This window comes from Argopecten irradians, chromosome 14 (assembly GCF_041381155.1).
Source record: "Argopecten irradians isolate NY chromosome 14, Ai_NY, whole genome shotgun sequence".
NCBI classification, from domain to species: Eukaryota; Metazoa; Mollusca; class Bivalvia; order Pectinida; family Pectinidae; genus Argopecten; species Argopecten irradians.
The window spans coordinates 32,842,093-32,864,321 of NC_091147.1; the positions used below are offsets into that span (position 1 = coordinate 32,842,093).

The 22,229-nt window shown below is 37.1% G+C and overlaps 1 protein-coding gene across 1 annotated transcript in view; it reads right to left on the reverse strand.

Annotated features, from left to right (window-relative positions):
* The window catches only part of LOC138306834 (kinesin-like protein KIF28P), a 48,172-nt gene that overhangs the window by 8,429 nt on the left and 17,514 nt on the right, over positions 1 to 22,229 (reverse strand). Inside the window, exons 4-17 of the mRNA XM_069247325.1 lie at positions 21,938 to 22,049; positions 19,489 to 19,596; positions 18,059 to 18,177; positions 17,840 to 17,910; positions 12,328 to 12,388; positions 11,740 to 11,889; positions 6,004 to 6,119; positions 5,294 to 5,408; positions 4,729 to 4,792; positions 4,242 to 4,370; positions 3,257 to 3,417; positions 2,623 to 2,771; positions 1,218 to 1,355; positions 828 to 963 (exon numbers count right to left, since the gene is read on the reverse strand). Coding sequence (XP_069103426.1) covers positions 828 to 963; positions 1,218 to 1,355; positions 2,623 to 2,771; positions 3,257 to 3,417; positions 4,242 to 4,370; positions 4,729 to 4,792; positions 5,294 to 5,408; positions 6,004 to 6,119; positions 11,740 to 11,889; positions 12,328 to 12,388; positions 17,840 to 17,910; positions 18,059 to 18,177; positions 19,489 to 19,596; positions 21,938 to 22,049 — 1,629 coding nt within the window. The remainder of the gene's footprint in view (positions 1 to 827; positions 964 to 1,217; positions 1,356 to 2,622; positions 2,772 to 3,256; positions 3,418 to 4,241; positions 4,371 to 4,728; positions 4,793 to 5,293; positions 5,409 to 6,003; positions 6,120 to 11,739; positions 11,890 to 12,327; positions 12,389 to 17,839; positions 17,911 to 18,058; positions 18,178 to 19,488; positions 19,597 to 21,937; positions 22,050 to 22,229) is intronic.

The following is a 22,229-nucleotide window of genomic DNA, read 5'->3' on the forward strand; positions in this document are numbered from 1 at the left end:
TCATACCTCAGTTAAAGTATAATAGATTACCCACGTGTTAATGTTAACACTCATACCTAAGTATAATAGATTACCCACGTGTTAATGTTAACACTCATACCTCAGTATAATAGATTACCCACGTGTTAATGTTAACACTCATACCTAAGTATAATAGATTACCCACGTGTTAATGTTAACACTCATACCTAAGTATAATAGATTACCCACGTGTTAATGTTAACACTCATACCTCAGTTAAAGTATAATAGATTACCCACGTGTTAATGTTAACACTCATACCTAAGTATAATAGATTACCCACGTGTTAATGTTAACACTCATACCTCAGTTAAAGTATAATAGATTACCCACGTGTTAATGTTAAAACTCATACCTCAGTTAAAGTATAATAGATTGGCATTTGAATAATGTAGTTGATTTATGATCTGTGCTGACGTCTTGATCAGGATAAATTTCAATATAATAGTGTTTTGCTGAGCCCATATATCTTGTGTTTGCCAACATAATCGTCAGATATGTGATGATGTTAATATAAAAATCACTGTGCTAAACCACACCACTAAAGTATTTTTGTTACATTGAAAATTTCATATAATGTAGGATATGACCTGCAAAGCAACGAAATTAAGCAATTCATTAACCACACTGTTTACCCATGAAATATTTGGAAATAATACAGTTGTTTGTTTACAGCATAGCATGTGCGAAGGCCTATTTTTTTAACCCAAGGCCGAAAAGGGTGCTTGCGCGAAAGTTTGAAGATGCACAAATAAGTAGTATGCCTGGTTATTTGATAATAAACATTGTAATTACACGTCACCTACCTTTGATTGTGGTCTTGTAGTCATGGATGTCCGCGTTTTCCTCTATGCTGCATTTATAAGCCAATGATAATAAGTTGAGATGTGCTACACCAATCATAATCTCGGTGTCGGCTGGCTCCCAAAAAGGATCGTCTTCCTGCGACAGATAATATATTCTCTTTATTGTAATTATTTTGTTGTAAATTTAAGAATAGTCTAAATTCACTTTGACCTTTCGTCTCTTAAAAACTACTTCTTTTCACAGGATAGTATCGTGATTTTGTGGGACATTGACATGTTTGTGAAATTGTTTCCTTTTCGAAAATTCCGAGTTGAAGTTTTCACGGAGATTTCATTTCGCGATCTATATTTCTTGGGTTCTTTATCTATTTGAGTAAAGACCTATTTTACCTTTGAAACATTCCAGTTGTCGTCCTTTGAGATGAAATCCTGATACAGCTGCTGCATGAGGGCGTGGCGGTGTATAGCCTTGTCTTTTGACCACATCCAGTGGTTCCCGGAGACCAGGTCCTTCACCTTCATGCGTACCTGTTGTACATATTGTATGAGATACGTTATGTTATGTTATTATCATTCAATGGGCTTATAAATATCGTATAACAACACTATGTTTATCACATAACCAGTATTTATGGAAATATAGACAAAATTCAATACCATAGAGGCAAAATCAGAATCGGATTTGACGTTTCTGTATACTGTGATATCATAATATCATATTAATGATGGCTTCATACTTATCTGTGGTGTCACAGTTATCCTACCATTAGTTTGTATATGAAACTTACTGTTAAACAGTTGAATACAACCAATAGAAACACGCGTTGTCAACCATATTGTACATATACACCCATATTTTACTGTTCGTAACGCTGCTTGGTTTGTCTATGATACGGTATACCATTAACATCAAATCACGTGTCCAAGGAAAGTGAGAATTAGAACGATTTTGAAGATAACAGTTACAGTTTATCCGGAAGGTGAGTAAAGTTTAGCGTGTGTCAGATATCAGGCTGTCCTGCATTCGGAATTTCCGTCCCTGGACTGTGACATAGTTAAACTGAATGTGCTGTGTGTGAGATGAGACGGGTTAGTTTGGTCCTGATATACTGTACATCACCAGAAATCGGTTAATGGACTAACGGTTCTCTATGTCGGACTTGGACTTTTGCGTCACTAATGTGTAATCTTTCTTGGCCTGTGATTGATCCAGTTGTTTCTCTAGGCCTGTGATTGGTCCAGTTGTTTCTCCCCATATTTTTGCTATGACAGAGCCCAGGAGTTATTACCTAAATGTCATGACACTGACAGTAACACCAGGAGTATCGGGAATGACTTGGGAGCACGTGGGTAAAATATGACATATTTTCTAAACGTGCCATACACCAATGTGAATGTGAGGAAGGGAAACGCATTAGTGAAGAGAGTTGTATACGTGTATGTGGATTTATATGAAGGGGATATCAAAGACTCGTTTTATCAAGCTTACTTCGGTTATTGCTATCTGAAATAAACATAAAAGTGGTTTTACGATATCTAAATATTGATTCTGCATTTTAGATATTTATTTAACACAGTCTTTTAAGTTCAAAGGTAAGGTAGTTATTTGAACTATGTTATAGACAGACTTGGCACGGTTCATAATAATGATTCACCTAAACTTAAAAATCAAAATGTGCTGATCCAGTCTGTAGCAGAAGTCTTGTTTTCATGTTTCCAGACTTAATCACCGAAAAGTCGAACTAATCTACTATCAATTGAACGTGGTTCTGGTAGCTCAAACCCGATGTGTTACCTCTGTAGGTCCTCTGTGTAGACTTCGAAACGCAGGAGCCAGTAAAGCGACCTCAAACTTGACCTTTTTGTCCATTTCCTCAGACATTGCGTTGGCTTCGTTGACGATCCGCAAAACCTGTGTTACCTCCTCCTGTAAGATCAGGTCCTCTGGAAATACCAAATATAGGTATTGTAGATGTGCTATATTCAGCAACTTACAAAGTTAAACGATACATCACGATAATGACGGAACACCACCTCACGAGTGGTTGGCAAAGAAGACATAATCAATAAATCAGCATCTACAATAAGTATAAATAGGAAAAGTCTCCAAAATATTGTGTGACTTGACAGATTCTTGCAGCACGTAAGTTAAATTTAGTGATACATAATGTTATGATAAGGTTATTTACAATAAAAAAATGTGAGATTGTTGTGCTATATTATCGCGAAACTTTCTCACATGTTTTGATCAATGTATATTCATGATGTACACATAATAAAAATAGCAACACTTACAGTATACGTTGGATAATCATACATTTTCTAGTTTAATATTAACGAAACCAGTATTTTCAATAACAGAAGAATGCTGTATAAAAATTATTTGCTTTTGACATACACATGTTAACGGGCGTGTTGTATAGCTATACCTTTTGAAGTGCCATCTTTAGAGACCAGTCCGGACATCATGGCTAATTCCTGCTGTGCTTGGTCAAACGTAGGAGCAGCCACTTTACCGCCACTATCCGCTAATTTGGCAGCTTCGGAAGGATGATGGAAAATGTACAGGGCATTGGCTCCAAATAATACTCTGAGTAGGTAAAACAAAGAATGGCGGTACTACTTTTACAGCGTCAAAAAAATGAAAGAAATCGTTACGAACCTGAACTAACTTATTAAAGGATTCAAACTAGAACGAATATACGTACCCGGCCCACTTTCGGCCGGGTACGAATTTGTCCATATGTGTCGTAGTGGAGCACAGCCTCCGAAAAACACTCGGGCATAGTTTTCTATACTTTTTTGTAGGTTTCCAATTATTTTATGCTTAAACATGCATTTACATATTATTTTTGTCCAAAAAAACATAACTATCATTCTTAATATCTACCGTACCGCTCACAAGACGTTAGATTCACAATTTGTGGACTTGTCGTATAAATTCCCTTCAGAAAGCCCTTCATATGAATTATGTAAAAAAAATGCCTCGATGAGAATTTGATATTTATGTGGTTCAGTTTTATTGCCTTGTAGGTAAGCGATATCAAACAACTACGATAAAATGCAAACAAACGTTTTATAATAGTTTGCATAATCATTACTTTGTTACATTAGTAGTAATAGGCACCAATTTTAGCTCTAAAGACGATACCATTTTCTATGTAAAAGTCTTTTGAGATACAATATTGCAGCTAGATTCAAACGGCATTGCCATTAGTTACATTTATGAAATATTAATATTTTAATATAATGAATTATCAACTCATAACACAACTCGAAATATAATTGACGTTCACAGCGTTCTCTTATTCACTGTGTCTTATGATATAAAAAAACCTCCGACATACATACATTTTTGTATATAATTATTTGACAAATGTTTTACGTTGAGATCATTGTTTTGACTCAACTCACCTATCATGATGATGCAGCCTTGTTTGAGCCAGTATCTTCTGTCCATTGACGGTCACTTTAGCGGTGTCGACTGGTGCTATTAACACAGATCCGTCTTTGTTCACAATCTCCGCATGACTAGGCTGAATACTGAAAAAGCCGGAAAAAAACCGGAACGACTGACAATGGTCCAATTTGTATTTTTATCATATGATGAACGGCATGTTTTGATATCAATGCCTTCCAAAAGACGATTTTTTTTCAATTTTGTTGGTGACCGAGTAAAATGTCCAGACATATTAATTACTACAAGCCCTCCATCTCTAGGTCGCGTATTTGAATCCTACGTGGGACAGCTGCTTTGGTTGTTTTTCTCTGGGTACTCTGGTAGCACGTATAAAACTGTCATGTTCTTAGATGGCCATGACTGTCAAAAGGCCGATACAACAATCAAAACAAACCATTGTTATAGACTTAGAATACAACGACACCAACAAGTAACTCTTACCCGAGACCTGCTAATGGAATGTCAGCATCCGTCGCTGCTGCCTTGCTTCCTATGGAAACCTTTCCTGTAGATAAAGTGTCATAAAGCTACTTTTAAGTCTAAAGTGTTCATTCCCGAGCTCATGCATAGTACAATTTAACCTGATTACCCTCACACTTCACAGTGGTTTATTTAAGGATTAACTTGAATACATTTTTTATGTTATGGAGATATAACACAAAAATCTGAGTGTACTCTAGCGGTTTATGATGAGAGTACACTCAGATTTTTGTGTTATATCTCCATAACATAAAACGTTTATTCAAATTAATCCTTATATTTCAATTTACTAAAGAAAATCTCTTCAATATTCAAAATTCATTTTGGGACTCTTTTGTCTATGAAATCATTACGCGTCATCTCAGTCAATCAGAAGCAACGTTACAAACGGCGACGCCATTTTTTCCTTTATGGGCTGATAAAGTAAATTTTAAGCCAATGAAAATGCTTGTAACAAGCAAAATTGAATTATAGAAAGAAATATAATTAGGTCGTCATTGAATAAGCTATTAAGAACCATCCTCACCTTTATCACAGAAATGAACCACCATGCCAGAGAGGGCCGCATCTTCATTGAGATTCCAGAAGTGAGGGGTGACTTTTTTATGCTCCTCCATCTTCTTCTCCTCTTCAATTTTAGCCTAAATATAATAGTTGACAGTTTATTTCCAGATCTATTAATTCTTATGATTGTAAAGTAAAAACACTTACTTAAATCAAAACAGGAATTGCTTTCTGGGATACATGATAAAAATCCCTCAAGGTTGGTCCTTATGAATGGAAGTAATTATCATATAAATGTATATAGCGAGAGATTTTTTTATAACAAAAATGTGGTTGCATTTTGGTTTTATTAGTTTAAAACGTCCTATTAACAGCCAGGGTCATTTAAGGACGTGCCAGGTTTGTTGGTGGGGGAAAGCCGGAGTACCCAGAGAAAAACAAACGACCATCGGTCAGGTATCTGGCAACTGACCCGCATGGAATTCGAATTCGCGACACAGAGGTGGAGGGCTTGTGGAAATATGGCGGGACATATTAATCACTCGGTCACCGGCGTGTGTGGTTGTAAGTCCGTCAATCTCCACCACTCGATTTGAAGAAAATAAAAAAAATATAGTACTGCAGATGATCCGTTAACTACGCTTATGTTGTCAGGATGAAAGATATCTGTAAGAATTGGCAATGCTTATTATTTTTTTGCAATCGTCCATCACATATTTAACAAACTTATACCTGGTTTTCTTTGTGTGCCTTCTCCAGTCTTTGCTCCCACGTTGTCTTCATTTCCTCCATTTCCTTCTGATTTTGTTGAAGTTGTTCTTCTAGTAACTTCTTTTCCTCGCTTGATACTAAAAATTCAATATATGTTAATTGACTTACACTCAAGTATATATAATAGTTGCAGTTTTTACATAATTAAGTAATATTTTTAATTGATTACTGTACTGTAAAACATGTTCATCGTGAAACAAACACCGTTATTATCGCGGTTGCTGAAGAAGCATCAATCTAAAAATAACCAAACTATGTTACTTACATTATAAACACCCTTGTTCTATAGGACAACCATAAAAAAAACTCTCTATCGCATCACAATATAGAAGACATACCACCTGAATCTCCCCCTTCTATTGAGCTTATCCCTTCAGACATACCTCCTGAATCTCCCAATTCTACTGAGCTAATCCCTTCAGACATACCTCCTGAATCTCCCCCTTCTACTGAGCTAATCCCTTCAGACATACCTCCTGAATCTCCCCCTTCTACTGAGCTTATATCCCCAGACATAGCTCCTTAATCTCTCCCTTCTACTGAGCTAATCCCTTCAGACATACATTCTGAATCTCTCCCTTCTACTGAGCTAATTCCTTCAGACATACCTCCTGATTCTCCGCCTTCTACTGAGCTAATTCCTTCAGACAAACCTCCTGAATCTCCGCCTTCTACTGAGCTAATCCCTTCAGACATACCTCCTGAATCTCTCCCTTCTACTGAGCTAATCCCTTCAGACATACCTCCTGAATCTCCCCCTTCTACTGAGCTAATCCCTTCAGACAAACCTCCTTAATCTCTCCCTTCTACTGAGCTAATCCCTTCAGACATATCTTCTGAATCTCCCCCTCTACTGAGCTAATTCCTTCAGACATTCCTCCTGAATCTCCGCTTTCTACTGAGATAGTTCCTTCAGACAAGCCTCCTGAATCTCCGCCTTCTACTGAGCTAATTCCTTCAGACAAACCTCCTGAATCTCCGCCTTCTACTGAGCTAATTCCTTCAGACAAACCTCCTGAATCTCCGCCTTCTACTGAGCTAATTCCTTCAGATATACCTCCTGAACCTCCCCTTCTACTGAGCTAATCCCTTCAGACATACCTCCTGAATCTCCGCCTCATACTGAGCTAATCCCTTCAGACATACCTCCTGAATCTCTCCCTTCTTACTGAGCTAATTCCTTTAGACATACCTCCTGAAACTCCGCCTTCAACTGAGCTTATCCCTTCAGACAAACCTCCTAACTCTCCCTTAACTGAGCTAATTCCTTCAGACATACCTCCTGAATCTCCGCCTACTGAGCTATCCCTTCAGACATACCTCCTGAATCTCCGCCTTAAACTGAGCTAATTCCTTCAGACATACCTCCTGAATCTCCCCCTTCTACTGAGCTATTCCTTCAGACATACCTCCTGAATCTCCCCTTCTACTGAGCTAATCCCTTTAGACTACCTCCGAATCTCCCTTCTATGAGCATACCTCCTGAATCTCCGCCTTCTACTGAGCTAATTCCTTCAGACATACCTCCTGAATCTCCTCCCTTCTACTGAGCTAATCCCTTCAGACATACCTCCTGAATCTCTCCCTTCTACTGAGCTAATTCCTTCAGACATACCTCCTGAATCTCCGCCTTCTACTGAGCTAATTCCTTCAGACATACCTCCTGAACCTCTCCCTTCTACTGAGCTAATACCTCAGACATACCTCCTGAATCTCCGCCTTCTACTGAGCTCATACCTTCAGACATACCTCCTAAATCTCCGCCTTCAACTGAGCTCATCCCTTCAGACAAACCTCCTTAACCTCTCCCTTTAAACTGAACTAATTCCTTCAGACATACCTCCTGAATCTCCGTCTTCTACTGAGCTAATTCCTTCAGACATAACTCCTGAATCCCCCCTTCTACTGAGCTAATCCCTTCAGTCATACCTCCTGAATCTCCCCCTTCTACTGAGTTAATCTTTTCAGTCATACCTCCTGAATCTCGCCCTTCTACTGAGCTAATTCCTTCAGACAAACCACCTGAATCTCGCCCTTCTACTGAGCTAATCCCTTCAGACATACCTCCTGAATCTCCGCCTTCTAACTTAGCTAATTCCTTCAGACATACCTCCTTAACCTCTCCCTTCTACTGAGCTAATTCCTTCAGACATACCTCCTGAAATCTCTCCCCTTCTACTGAGCTAAACCTTCAGAAATACCTCCTGAACCTCTCCCTTCTCTGAGCTAAATCTTCATACCTCCTGAATCTCCGCCTTCAACTGACCTTATCCCTTCAGACAAACCTCCTTAATCTCACCTTCTACTGAGTAAATCCTTTCAGACATACCTCCTGAATCTCCCGCCTTCTACTGAGTTAATCCTTTCAGACATAACTCCTGAATCTCGCCCTTCTACTGAGCTAAACCCTTCAGAAATACCTCCTGAATCTCCGCCTTCTACTGAGCTAATGCCTTCAGACATACCTCCTGAATCTCCCACTTCTATTGAGCTGGGGCCGCGGTGGCCGAGTGGTTAAGATGTCCCAACATATTACCACAAGCCCTCTATCTCTGGGATGCGGGATCGAATCCCATGTGGGACAGTTGCCAGGTACTGACCGCTGGCCGGTGGTTTTTCTCCGGGTACTCAGGCTTTCCTTCACCAACAAACCTGGCACGTCCTTACATGACCCTGGCTGTTAATAGGACGTAAAACTAAACAAACCAAACCAAACCCTCTATTGAGCTAATCCCTTCAGACATAACTCCTGAATCTTAATCTTCTACTGAGCTAAGTCCTTCAGACATACCTCTGAATCTCCGCCTTCTACTGAGCTAATCCCTTCAGACATAAAACCTGAATCTCCGCCTTCTACTGAGCTAATCCCTTCAGACATACCTCCTGAATCTCCGCCTTCTACTGAGCTAATCCCTTTAGACATATCTCCGGTATCTCAATCTTCTACTGAGTTAATCCCTTCAGACATACTTCCTGAATCTCCCCCTTCTACTGAGCTAATCCCTTCAGATATACCTCCTGAATCTCCCCCTTCTACTACTAAGCCCTTAATCCCTTCAGACATCCTCCCTTCCTAAGATAATCAGACATACCTCCTGAATCTCCCCCTTATATTGAGCTAATCCCTTCAGACAAACCTCCTGCATCTCCCCCTTCTACTGAGCTAATCCTTTCAGTCATACCCTCCTGAATCTCTTCCTTCTACTGAGGTAATTCCTTCAGACATACCTCCTAAATCTCTCCCCTTCTACAGAGCTAATCCCTTCAGACATACCTCCTGAATCTCCCCTTCTAGTGAGCTAATCCCTTCAGACATACCTCCTGAATCTCCGCCTTGTACTGAGCTTATCCCTTCAGACATAACCTCCTAATCTCCGCCTTCTACTGAGCTAATCCCTTCAGACAAACCTTCTGAATCTCCGCCTTCTACTGAGCTTAATTCCTTCAGACATACCTTCTTGAATCTCCGCCTTCTACTGAGCTAATCCCCTTCAGACATACCACCCCTGAATCTCCGCCTTCTCTGAGCTAATCCCTTCACAAACCACCTGAATCTCCGCCTTCTACTGAGCTTAATTCCCTTCAGACACAAACCTCCTTAATCTCCGCCTTCTACTGAGCTTATTCCTTCAGACATATGACTATACCTCCTGTTCAGCTAATTCCTTTTCAGACATAACCTCCAATCTTCAGGACCCGCCTTCATACTAAACTAGCCTAGATCCTTCAGCCATCAAACCTGAATCTCCGCCTTCTACTGAGCTAATCCCTTCATGACATAACCATATCATCCTGAATCTCCGCCTTCTACTGAGCTAATCCCTTTAGACATATCTCCTGTATCTCAATCTTCTACAGAGTTAATCCCTTCAGACATACTTCTGAATCTCCCCCTTCTCTGAGCTTATGGAGCATACATACCTCCCTGAATCTCATCCCTTTCTACTGAGCTAATCCCTTCAGACCTCTCCCTTCTATACCTCAGGACTTAAAATCTCCGCCTTCTACTGACTTAATCCCTTTAGACATATCTCCGGTATCTCAATCTTCTACAGAGTTAATCCCCCTGTCAGACAAAAGGACCTGAATCTTCTCCCCCTTCTACTGAGGTAATTTCCTTCAGACATACCCTTCTGAATCTCACGTCCCTTCTACTAAGCTAAATCCCTTCAGACATAAACCTATCCTGTAATCTCCCCCTTCTACTGATCTAAGAAGACATAATCCAGAACTCCGCCCTTCTACTGAGACCTATCAGGACATACTCCACCTTAATCATCCTTCGCCTTCTACTGATCTTATTACTTTCAGACAAACCTCCTAAATCTCGCGCCTCTTACTGAGTCTAATACCTTTCAAACATAACTCCGGTATCTCAATTCTACAGAGTTAATCCCCTTCAGACATACCTTCCTGAATCTCCCCCTTCTACTGAGCAAATCCTTAATCCCTTCAGATCATACCTGTCTGAATCTCTCCCCTTCTACTGAGCTAATCCCTTCAGACATACCTCCTGAATCTCCCCCTACTGAGCTATATCCCTTTCAGACGAAGTATCACCGGTATCTCAATCTTCTACAGATTAAACAAATACTTCCTGAATCTCCCCCATCTGACTGCTTAATCTCCTTCAGACATACCTTCTAAGAATCTCTTCCTTCTACTAAGCTGGAATCGCCTGGGACGAGTGGTTTACAAATGTCCTGAATATTACCACCCTTATATTAGAGCGGAATCATGTTGGGGCACCTAACATACCTCCTAAATCTCCGCCTTCTACTGAGCTAATATTTCTATCAGACGTACATACATAACTAAATCTCAAACCGCCTTCTGAATCCCTCCGCCTCTCTACTGAGCTTATTCCTTCAGACATACCTCGTGAATCTCCGCCTTCAACTGAGCTAATCCCTTCAGACAAACCACCTGAATCTCCGCCTTCTACATAGCTAATTCCTTCAGACATACTTCCTGAATCTCCCCCTTCTACTGAGTGCTAAATCCCTTCAGTCAAATACCTCCTTAATCTCCGCCTTCTACTGAGCTTAATCCCTTCAGATAATTTTTACCTCCTGAATATCCCCCTTCTATTGAGTTGATCCTTCATGTTCCCACAGTGACAACCTCCTGAAATCTCCGCCTTCTACTTGGAGCTAATACCATTCAGGACGTACCTCCTGAATCTCCCCTTTGTACTGAGCTAATCCCTTCAGACATACCTCTTAAATCCGCCTGTCCTTCTACTGACTTCAGACATACCTCCTAAATTTCCCTTCAGTAGTTGCATCAGACTACTGAATCTCCGCCTATCTACTGAGCTAATCCCTTCAGACATACCTCCTGAATCTCCCCCTTCTACTGAGCTAATCCCTTCAGACATACCTCCTGAATCTCTCCCTTCTACTGAGCTAATTCCTTCAGACATACCTCCTGATTCTCCGCCTTCTACTGAGCTAATTCCTTCAGACAAACCTCCTGAATCTCCGCCTTCTACTGAGCTAATCCCTTCAGACATACCTCCTGAATCTCCCCCTTCTACTGAGCTAATCCCTTCAGACATACCTCCTGAATCTCCCCCTTCTACTGAGCTAATCCCTTCAGACATACCTCCTGAATCTCCCCCTTCTACTGAGCTAATCCCTTCAGACATAACTCCTGAGTCTTAATCTTCTATTGAGCTAATCCCTTTAGACATACCTCCTGAATCTCCACCTTCTATTGAACTAATTCCCCCTTCCTTTAAAAGCTTTAGTAATCTTGCGTTCTCCTCTCGAAGCTCCCGGATGAGTTTATCTGTGGGATTTTCATTCACGGTCGCTGTCGTCTTGATTGCCTTCGCTCGATCAGCTACATAGATAACATTAATTTAACAGTCACGCTTCAATTACTAGTAATTTGTCTTATCAGTAGTTATATATTATGTTGTCTCATAAGATAAATAGTAGTAACAATCGTCCTATCAGAGGGATAAAATTCAAAGATATACTCAAAAGTCTTATTCACATGTTCAATTAGTTTTCTGTAAGCATTCACTACTACATATTTTTGTTTCCGTGATGGTGCACATTTATGGTATTTTGGGGACTTGTACTTCCGACATGAGACTTTGATGGTTATTCTGAATACAAAACTTTATTAATTAATTTGAGGATACTTGCATTTCAAAAAACGGTGTTTTCGGAACTTCGCATCGAGTATGAAATAATATGCGACGAAGTGCATTCTAAAGTTGCCTGAGAGAAGTTTTAACATTTCTTTTTTCAATTAGAAGTAAAATAAGCTTACCAAACCTTAAAGTTGAGAGTGTCTCCTTATAGTTGATATCGGCAGGACTGAGAGCGGCAATCTGACGGATCAAACACAGGTAAACATTGATTGGCAAACACATGTCGATAACTGTAATTAATGATTTGTTAGATTTCTAACACGATTTAAAATGATAAAAATATATTTAAAATGGAATAGTTACAATGGAACAGACTAAATTAAGTAATGTTAACTAGAGTATCGTGACGTTTTATTACAATGACTACAGATTGATCGTGAAGTTTTATTACAATGACTACAGATTGATCGTGAATTTTATTATACAATGACTACAGATTGATCGTAAAGTTTATTTAAATGACTACAGATTGATCGTGAAGTTTTATTACAATAACTGCAGATTGATCGTGTAGTTTATTATACACTGACTACAGATTGATCGTGAAGTTTTTTATACAATAACTGCAGATTGATCGTGAAGTTTATTATACACTGACTACAGATTGATCGTGAAGTTTATTATACAATGACTACAGATTGATCGTGAAGTTTGTTAAAATGACTACAGATTGATCGTGAAGTTTTATTACAATAACTGCAGATTGATCGTGTAGTTTATTATACACTGACTACAGATTGATCGTGAAGTTCTTTATACAATAACTGCAGATTGATCGTGAAGTTTATCATACAATGACTACAGATTGATCGTGAAGTTTATTATACAATGACTACAGATTGATCGTGAAGTTTATTATATGACATCGTGAAGTTTATTACAATGACTACAGATTGATCGTGAAGTTTATTATACACTGACTACAGATTGATCGTGTAGTTTATTATACACTGACTACAGATTGATCGTGAAGTTTTTTATACAATAACTGCAGATTGATCGTGTAGTTTATTAATACAATGACTACAGATTGATCGACAAGTTTTATTATACAATGACTTTCAAATTGATCGTGTAGTTTATTATACAATAACTGCAGATTGATCCAACATCGTCATAGTATACTGTAAACAACTTTCTACTTAATTTCGCGATTTCCGTTTCAAAACATTTCGTCGGAGATTGTGTTTCTCGGATTGCAAATTTCAATTGAGATATATTTAAATTTAATTGTGTAAGAATGGTCTAAAATATTTTATAGCGGAGATAAACTTTCGCCAAATTACTTTGATCGCGAAATTATCGAAAATAAATCGCACGCGAAAGAAAATTGGTTTACAGCATATATAATAGGTAAACTTCATAAGTTTCCAAAACTTTCACTTTGTTTAATATCTTCCGCAGTAGCTCTGTCAAGATGATATATTTATTTGAAATATTTCATCATATTCATCGTATCTGGTTATTCATCTTGGAGACAAACATTATAAAGTGTTACCCATGACACTACTGCACATGATTTTCAGTGACAACAACATTCATATCCACGCAATTTAATGGCCATGAAAAGAAGATGCAGTTGACAAAGTGATCATCATGGCCTTAAAAGTCTCCATTAAAATTTGGATGATTTTTTACTCCATGAACACTATTTGTTATTAAGCTTTCATGGCCATGAAATGTAACTTCGTTTACTTAAGTAAAATAGTTTGAGCTTTCATGGCCATGAAATGGAGCTTATAATAGTTTATTTCAATTAAGATAGTGAGAGCTTTTATGGCCATGAAATGGAGCTTAAAAATTAAAATAACTTATCATTAAACTAATTAATAACATTGATGAAAAACCTTTTGATCTTGAATTTATTTTTTAGTTTCTAAATATCCAAGGTTTTACATGCTGTATCTTCTGAGTGAAATTTCTAAAGCCCACATATGATTTCCCATTACTTTTAAATCACATGACTTGTCAAATGACTACATGAGTCACATGACTTCCATATAATATATTTCCCGCCAAAACAGTGAAAATCCAAAATGGCGGTTGTGTCTGCTGGCATTTGGAAGTGGGAAACATTATTTGTCTTAAAATGGAAGTTTCAGCAAATTAGTGAAATGATTATCTCATTCCTGAATTTCTTTAAAGCAAAAATGAACATTTTCGGTAAGTTTTGATTTATCTGCATTTCTTTATCAACTTGAAATCTTTGCACTGTTCATATGCATACACAATGAAGATGGTTTGTTTATTTGTCAATTGTTATTTAATTATATTGTCCATATAAAATTTTGGACAAATACTAATTTACTGAGAATGTATAATGACATCAATCGCTGCATATCACTGATAACAGATTTTCTTGGCATTTAATATGTGGCAGTATGAAAACATAATGAACACAGTAAACTGTTGGTAATTCCAATTAAGTTGAACTCTTCTGTTTGAACATTACATATTAATTAATGGATTGTATGTATTGACATAAGATGCTATGTAGCAAGCTAATGTAGCTTGTAATACAAGTTTCGTGGTATTATCATTTTTCTCATGGTTTCCATGTGCAGTTACTGTAGTGAATTATAATTAAAGGCTAAAGGCAGATGGAGAAAATGGATATTAACATGGCCTTGAGTTAAAATAATGAAAAATACAATTATTTTCATGATGAAGTTTCATTGGTAACTATTTGAAATAGTTTTCAGAAATATTATCCATAAATAATTTTCTTTAGTACAATGTAATTAAAAAATCATGAACTTTCAACTACCCCATGACTACTTTACCTTACTCATGGCCATAACCTTGTTCAAGGCCATAAAAATATGTATATTCATGGTCATAAAATACTGAATTAATATCATGGTCATGAAGTTATTGTGAAGTTTCACGACCATGAAAATTAGGATCATAAAATTTAATGGGCATGACAAATGTTTTTCATTGATTTTTTCCTGATCATGATTACTTTACCTTTTTTCATGGCCATTTCCATGGCATTTGCCAATGATTTTTCATTGCTTTTTTATAGTGTTATTCATGGCATTTGCCAATGATTTTTTTCATTGCTTTTTTATAGTATTATTCATGGCATTTGCCAATGATTTTTTCATTGCTTTTTATAGTCTTATTCATGCATTTTCATGGACTATACTCCTGTAGTGTGATAAACTGTTCATCCTGTGTCAACATTTATCGAAAAATAATCACACACACTCCAATCACAACGGACAATGTTATATATATCTATATATAAATATACTTATTTTTATTTCAATACGTACGCCGTGTGATCAATATTTCATAGACGAAACTGCATACTATTTCGACCCAAGAAATAACCGAAAGGTTCTTAACAGCGATGTAATGTACCGAAAACAGGGTCTGTTACACAGCGATAATAAACAAGAGGCCCACCTGGTTTGTAATGTTCTGAATACAGGTTCATTGTTTCTTTTCTGAAAGAATTTTAATATTAACCTCTAAATCCCCTATTTGGCCACACCCCTCCTGCTCCCAGGGGGTCAGAGGCAAAATTTATACAAGTTCTGTTCCCCTTCCCCCAAGGATGTTTATGGCCAAATGTGGCCACAATCCAGCGCAAAACTCTAGGACTTAAGCGATTAATAGGATTTACCTCTATTTCCCCTATTGGGCCCCACCCGGGGGGTGGGGTGGGGGGGGGGGAGAGCCAAAATTTATACAAGTTGTGTTTCCCTTCCCCCAAGGATAATTGTGGCCAAATTTGGAATTTGGTAACATTCCATGCAGAACTCTATGACTAGTAGCGATTCAAAGGATTTACCTCTATTTCCTCTATTGTGCCCCACCTATCTTGTCCCCAGGGGGTCAGAGGCAAAATTTATACAAACTCTGTTCCCCTTCCCCCAAGAAAGTTTCTGGCCAAATTTGGTTACATGCAGAACTCTATGACTAGTAGCGATTTAAAGGATTTATCTCTATTTCCCCTATTGGGATCCGCCCCTCCTGCCCCCCGGGGATCAGAGCCAAAATTTATTCAAGTTCTGTTCCCCTTCCCCCCCAAGGATGTTTGTGACCAAATTTGGTTACAATCCATGCAGAACTTTATGACTAGTAGCGATTTTAAGGATTTACCTCTATTTCCCCTATTGGGCCCCGCCCCTCCTGCCCCTGGGGGATCAGAGCCAAAATTTATACAAGTCCTGTTCCCCTTCCCCCAAGGACGTTTGTGGCTAATTTTTGTTACAATCCATGCAGAACTCTAGGACAAGTAGCGATTTAAAGGATTTACCTCTATTTCCCCTATTGGACCCAGCCCCTCCTGCCCCTGGGGGATCAGAGCCAAAATTATACAAGTTCTGTTCCCCTTCACCCAAGGATGTTTATGGCCAAATTTGGTTACAATCCATGCAGAACACTATGACTAGTAGCGATTTAAAGGAAATGTTGACGGACGGACGACGGACGGACTGACTGACGGACGGACGACGGACGCCGCGCCATGACATAAGCTCACCTGGCCCGAAGGGCCCTTCGGGCCAGGTGAGCTAAAAAACCTCTTAACAGTAATAACATGTACAGATTCTGCAATTAGATATAACGGTTGTATAGCATTGCGGCTGCAGTTTTTTATGGTAACCATGCATCCTAATATGATATATATAAGTTACTTAAAAACAGAAACTGGAAATTTTGTCAATTATTTGATATGCTAAATATAAAAAACATAGAGCGCATCATTAAACAAAACTTATATTTATCTTATAAAGATGTAACTTAAATGCCTGTATTTTTCAGTAAAATATTACATGTATGTACATGTGCATGTATTTAATTTATGTTTCTGATTAACTCAATAATTGTATTTTTTATAAGCTGCAAATAATTTCACTGCTCTCCTGATATAACTTCGGTTTGTCTTCATAAATTTGGTATCAACTCAAGCTCATAATCCAGGTAAAATACATAGTAATGAAATATGTTAGTCGAAAAATTGAAATTGAAGTACGCATGTAGGAGGGAATCCGTCCGTTAATATTCGAGATTTGTTACAACTGCTTTGAATAATCGTATATTGACGTATAACCTACACTGTTCTATACATCTGTGGTTGGACAAGGGGAACACTTGTTTCATCTTTTATTTGCTACAAAAGCCCAAAATCTATTTTTTTTCTCTAAAAATATTGTAAAGAATGGATGTTATACGTACTAACATAACGATGTTTGTCTCTAAGGTCGTATGTTATTAAGTTTTATTAGATTCCATATTATTAGAAATTCATTCGAAAATTGATAGAGAAATATTGTCATAAAATATATATAATGCTGTTATGTGTGGCCAAAAATATCGGTGATAAATATCTTATTTTCATTTGTTATTTTTTGTTCGTCTTTGCAAAAAAATATATATATATACTATATACCTCTTGATACAATTACCAAAATCCATCTGACGACCTTTTGCCCATAATGCAAAACATGGTAATGTATGTCCAGGTAAAAAAATCCAGGTAGATCACACACAGGTAAAGTTACTTTTATGATACAGACTATAATTGTTATAACAACATACTTGCTGGTAGATATTTTTAAAATGTAGGCGTTCCGGGATACAGCCCTGTTAAACAGTAATGATTATGAGACAGCTTACCATAACGGTCTTACTGTTGCCACCGAGAGCGTTCTTCAGTAACTTAGTTAGCGCCGAATCTCTATATGGAACTGCAAAAAAGGGAAAATCGCTTGGGCTGTGAAGTATGAAATTTACTCAATTGGCGTTTTTGTTTAAAAACATAATTCGCATATGACAAATGCAAAAGAGCAGAGTTATTGGATATTGTTATGCATCATCTAAATGTCTTTTTCATACCGTGTGGTTTGCCCATAGCCAGAGCGTTAATGACGTTCCCTAGAGAACTGAGAGACTGGTTGATGTTGCTGCCCTCCTTCAGTCGGTCTCCCTGGGCTCCAGTACTCGCCACTCTCTCGCTGAAACAAACGTAACCTACACACTTTGACCACAGGAATTTTACATAATTACATACATAGGCTTTTACATCTTATTGCAATATTTAGTCTATAATCACAATATACTACATTAAGATTTATTTTCTAAGGAAAAAATGTTCATTAATGTTTATTAATCTTTGCATTCATCCCAAACCAACGATGATCTGAAAATTATTTTTAGTTAAAACATACTTTTTTGTCAAAACAAAAGACAAAGGGATAAGGCAAAATTTATTACAACTTATAAAAGCCTTCTCCTAGCATACAATGACGAGACAAGAGACAATAAACCTAGACAATATTAATAACATTAAATACAAAATTGACATTTTGATAAAATCAAAATCTTTTTGCTGGACTTTATAAATTGATGCACGTGTCTGAGAACACTTTGGTTTATATAATCTTTATACAGCTCGCTGCCACATAGTAAAACTTTCAAATTTACACCAACATTCAAGTTTCTTAAGTTATCTAGTATAATAATTCTGCCAATCACAAACTTATTACATTGGAAGAAAAAATGATAGGCACTCACACACTTATGACCACAGATACAATTTGGACTATTGATTAGGTTTACACGAAATAAATCAAAATTTAACTGGCTACATCGATGTCTTAACCTTGTATATACGACGGGGATATTTTTTCCTAACATTTACTTTATTTCTCTGATTCTCATATTTCCTGATATCTGGAATTTGTTTGGAATTTTTACTCTTTTTATAAAGTCTGTCTCGAATTCTAATATTAGTTCTTATTTCAGAATTGATCCAAGGTTTGTCATTTGGTCGAATTAAAACTACTTTGGGGGAGATAAACTCATTAGCAAACTAAAAATAAGTCGGTAAAACGCTGACGAGTCGACAGAATCACAATTTGAAACCATTTGTTCCCAGTCATATTCAGATAAAATATTATTAAAACGAACATATTCAGCCCTTCAATAATTCCAGACTTTACGTGTATAAACATGAGAAATCTAACATGGAATTTCTATACATACTGTACAACCGTGATCACTAATGTTTCTATCGATAGGGATAGTTGATGAGAAGCAACTTTGGAGAGAACTTAATGAAAGTATGGGGTCTAGTAGACTATTTCTATTATTACCATAATTATCTGAAAATAATACTTATTTATATAAAATAGAAGCATGAAAAATGGTATAATCCTGATTTTATAAAGAAATTGCTTCTCTTTGTGTGACCCTAACGTCTGTCAGGTTTAAATAATACAATGTTGATTATAATAATGATACTAATAAATGATAATTAATCTCACCTGCCAGCCAGATCCACAAGGTTAATGATGGATGTTTTCGTCATACTTTGGCCATTACTGTCTTTGGTGACCTGCTTAAAGTTAACAGCTACGATGGTGTGAGCTCGACTGCGAAAAAAATATACGAATAAAAGCATACTGGTGACAATAAGCAAACAACATTTTCCATACCGATTACAGTTGCAACCCTTTCCAGGTGAAATTTTCTCTCTGCCCGCTTTCAAACTATTTATACTGGTCTTCTTTGGACTAATCATCTACATGTCAATATTTGTACTTTTTATACACTCGTGTGCGGTTACTTTGTATTTTTTATACATTCGTGTGCGGTTTCTTTGTACTTTTACACATTCGTGCGCGGTTACTTTGTATTTATTATACACTCGTGTGCGGTTACTTTGTATTTAATATATACTCGTGTGTGGATATTTTTTACTTTTAATACACTCGTGTGTGGTTACTTTGCACTTTTAATACACTCGTGTGCGGTTACTTTGTACTTTTTATACACTCGTGTGCGGTTACTTCGTACTTTTTAAACATTCGTGTGCGGTTACTTTGTACTTTTTATACACTCGTGTGCGGTTACTTTGTATTTATTATACATTCGTGTGCGGTTACTTTGTACTTTTAATACACTCGTGTGCGGTTACTTTGTACTTTTAATACACTCGTGTGCGGTTACCAGTACTTTTTAAACATTCGTGTGCGGTTACTTTGTACTTTTTATACACTCGTGTGCGGTTACTTTGTATTTATTATACATTCGTGTGCGGTTACTTTGTATTTTTTATACACTCGTGAGCGGTTACTTTGTATTTTTTATACAATCGTGTGCGGTTACTTTGTATTTTTTATACATTCGTGTGCGGTTACTTTGTATTTTTTATACACTCGTGTGCGGTTACTTTGTATTTTTTATACACTCGTGTGCGTTACTTTGTACTTTTTACTCGTGTGTTACTTTGTATTTTTATACACTCGTGTGCGGTTACTTTGTATTTTTTATACACTCGTGTGCGGTTACTTTGTACTTTTTATACACTCGTGTGCGGTTACTTTTATTTTTATACTGTTTACTTATTTTTATACACTCGTGAGCGGTTACTTTGTACTTTTTATACACTCGTGTGCGGTTACTTTGTATTTTTTATACACTCGTGTGCGGTTACTTTTATTTTTATACACTCGTGTGCGGTTACTTTGTACTTTTTATACACTCGTGTGCGGTTACTTTGTACTTTTTATACACTCGTGTGCGGTTACTTTGTACTTTTTATACACTCGTGTGCGGTTACTTTGTACTTTTTATACACTCGTGTGCGGTTACTTTGTACTTTTTTTACACTCGTGTGCGGTTACTTTGTACTTTTTATACACTCGTGTGCGGTTACTTTGTATTTTTATACACTCGTGTGCGGTTACTTTGTACTTTTTATAACATTCGTGTGCGGTTACTTTGTAATTTTTTTGCACTTGTGTGCGGTTACTTTGTACTTTTTATAACATTCGTGTGCGGTTACTTTGTATTTTTTATACACTCGTGTGCGGTTACTTTGTACTTTTTATACATTCGTGTGCGGTTACTTTGTATTTTTTATACACTCGTGTGCGGTTACTTTGTATTTTTTATACACTCGTGTGCGGTTACTTTGTACTTTTTATACACTCGTGTGCGGTTACTTTGTACTTTTTATACACTCGTGTGCGGTTACTTTGTATTTTTTATACACTCGTGTGCGGTTACATTGTACTTTTTATACACTCGTGTGCGGTTACATTGTACTTTTTATACACTCGTGTGCGGTTACTTTGTACTTTTTATACACTCGTGTGCGGTTACTTTGTATTTTTTATACACTCGTGTGTGGTTACTTTGTACTTTTTATACACTCGTGTGCGGTTACATTGTATTTTTTATACACTCGTGTGCGGTTACTTTGTATCTTTTATACACATCGTGTGCGGTTATTTTTTTACTTTTTTATACACTCGTGTGCGGTTACTTTGTACTTTTTATACACTCGTGTGCGGTTACTTTGTACTTTTTATACACTCGTGTGCGGTTACTTTGTACTTTTTATACACTCGTGTGCGGTTACTTTTTACTTTTTATACACTCGTGTGCGGTTATTTTGTACTTTTTATACATTCGTGTGCGGTTACTTTGTACTTTTTATACACTCGTGTGCGGTTACTATCCGAGGAGATTTAATAAAAACGAAAATTTAAAAGTCAAAAATAATATTTCACTGATACGTTATCAAAACACAAAATTCACTTTGAACTAATGTTGAAAGAAAATATATCTAATATAAAAGAGGAAATCTACCTTAAATAAGTCTTGAAAAAAAACATAAACAATAATTAATAAATAATTGTTATATAAGTGGGTATCTATGTTTTTATACAATCAATTTAAAGCCTCATAGTAGTACACTATACTCACCTGCTAGTTGCATTCATGTTTGTTGATGCCACAGTTCTATTTTTAGTACCCTGGTTAATTCTGGCCTCAATCTCGGGATAACTATTTACCAATGATGTTATCAGCTTATCCACTACAATAAATAAAGTCTGTTCTGGCAGTTTGTCATTGAAACCACATCACAGTGACAGCAACGATTCATAATGTCGCGAGCTTGTGGTTTTGATTGATACTTTTATATATCATATACAACACTCCATTCATGAGCATGCTAGTTACCTAAAGAGTTCATTGCATTTGCACGATTAACTTT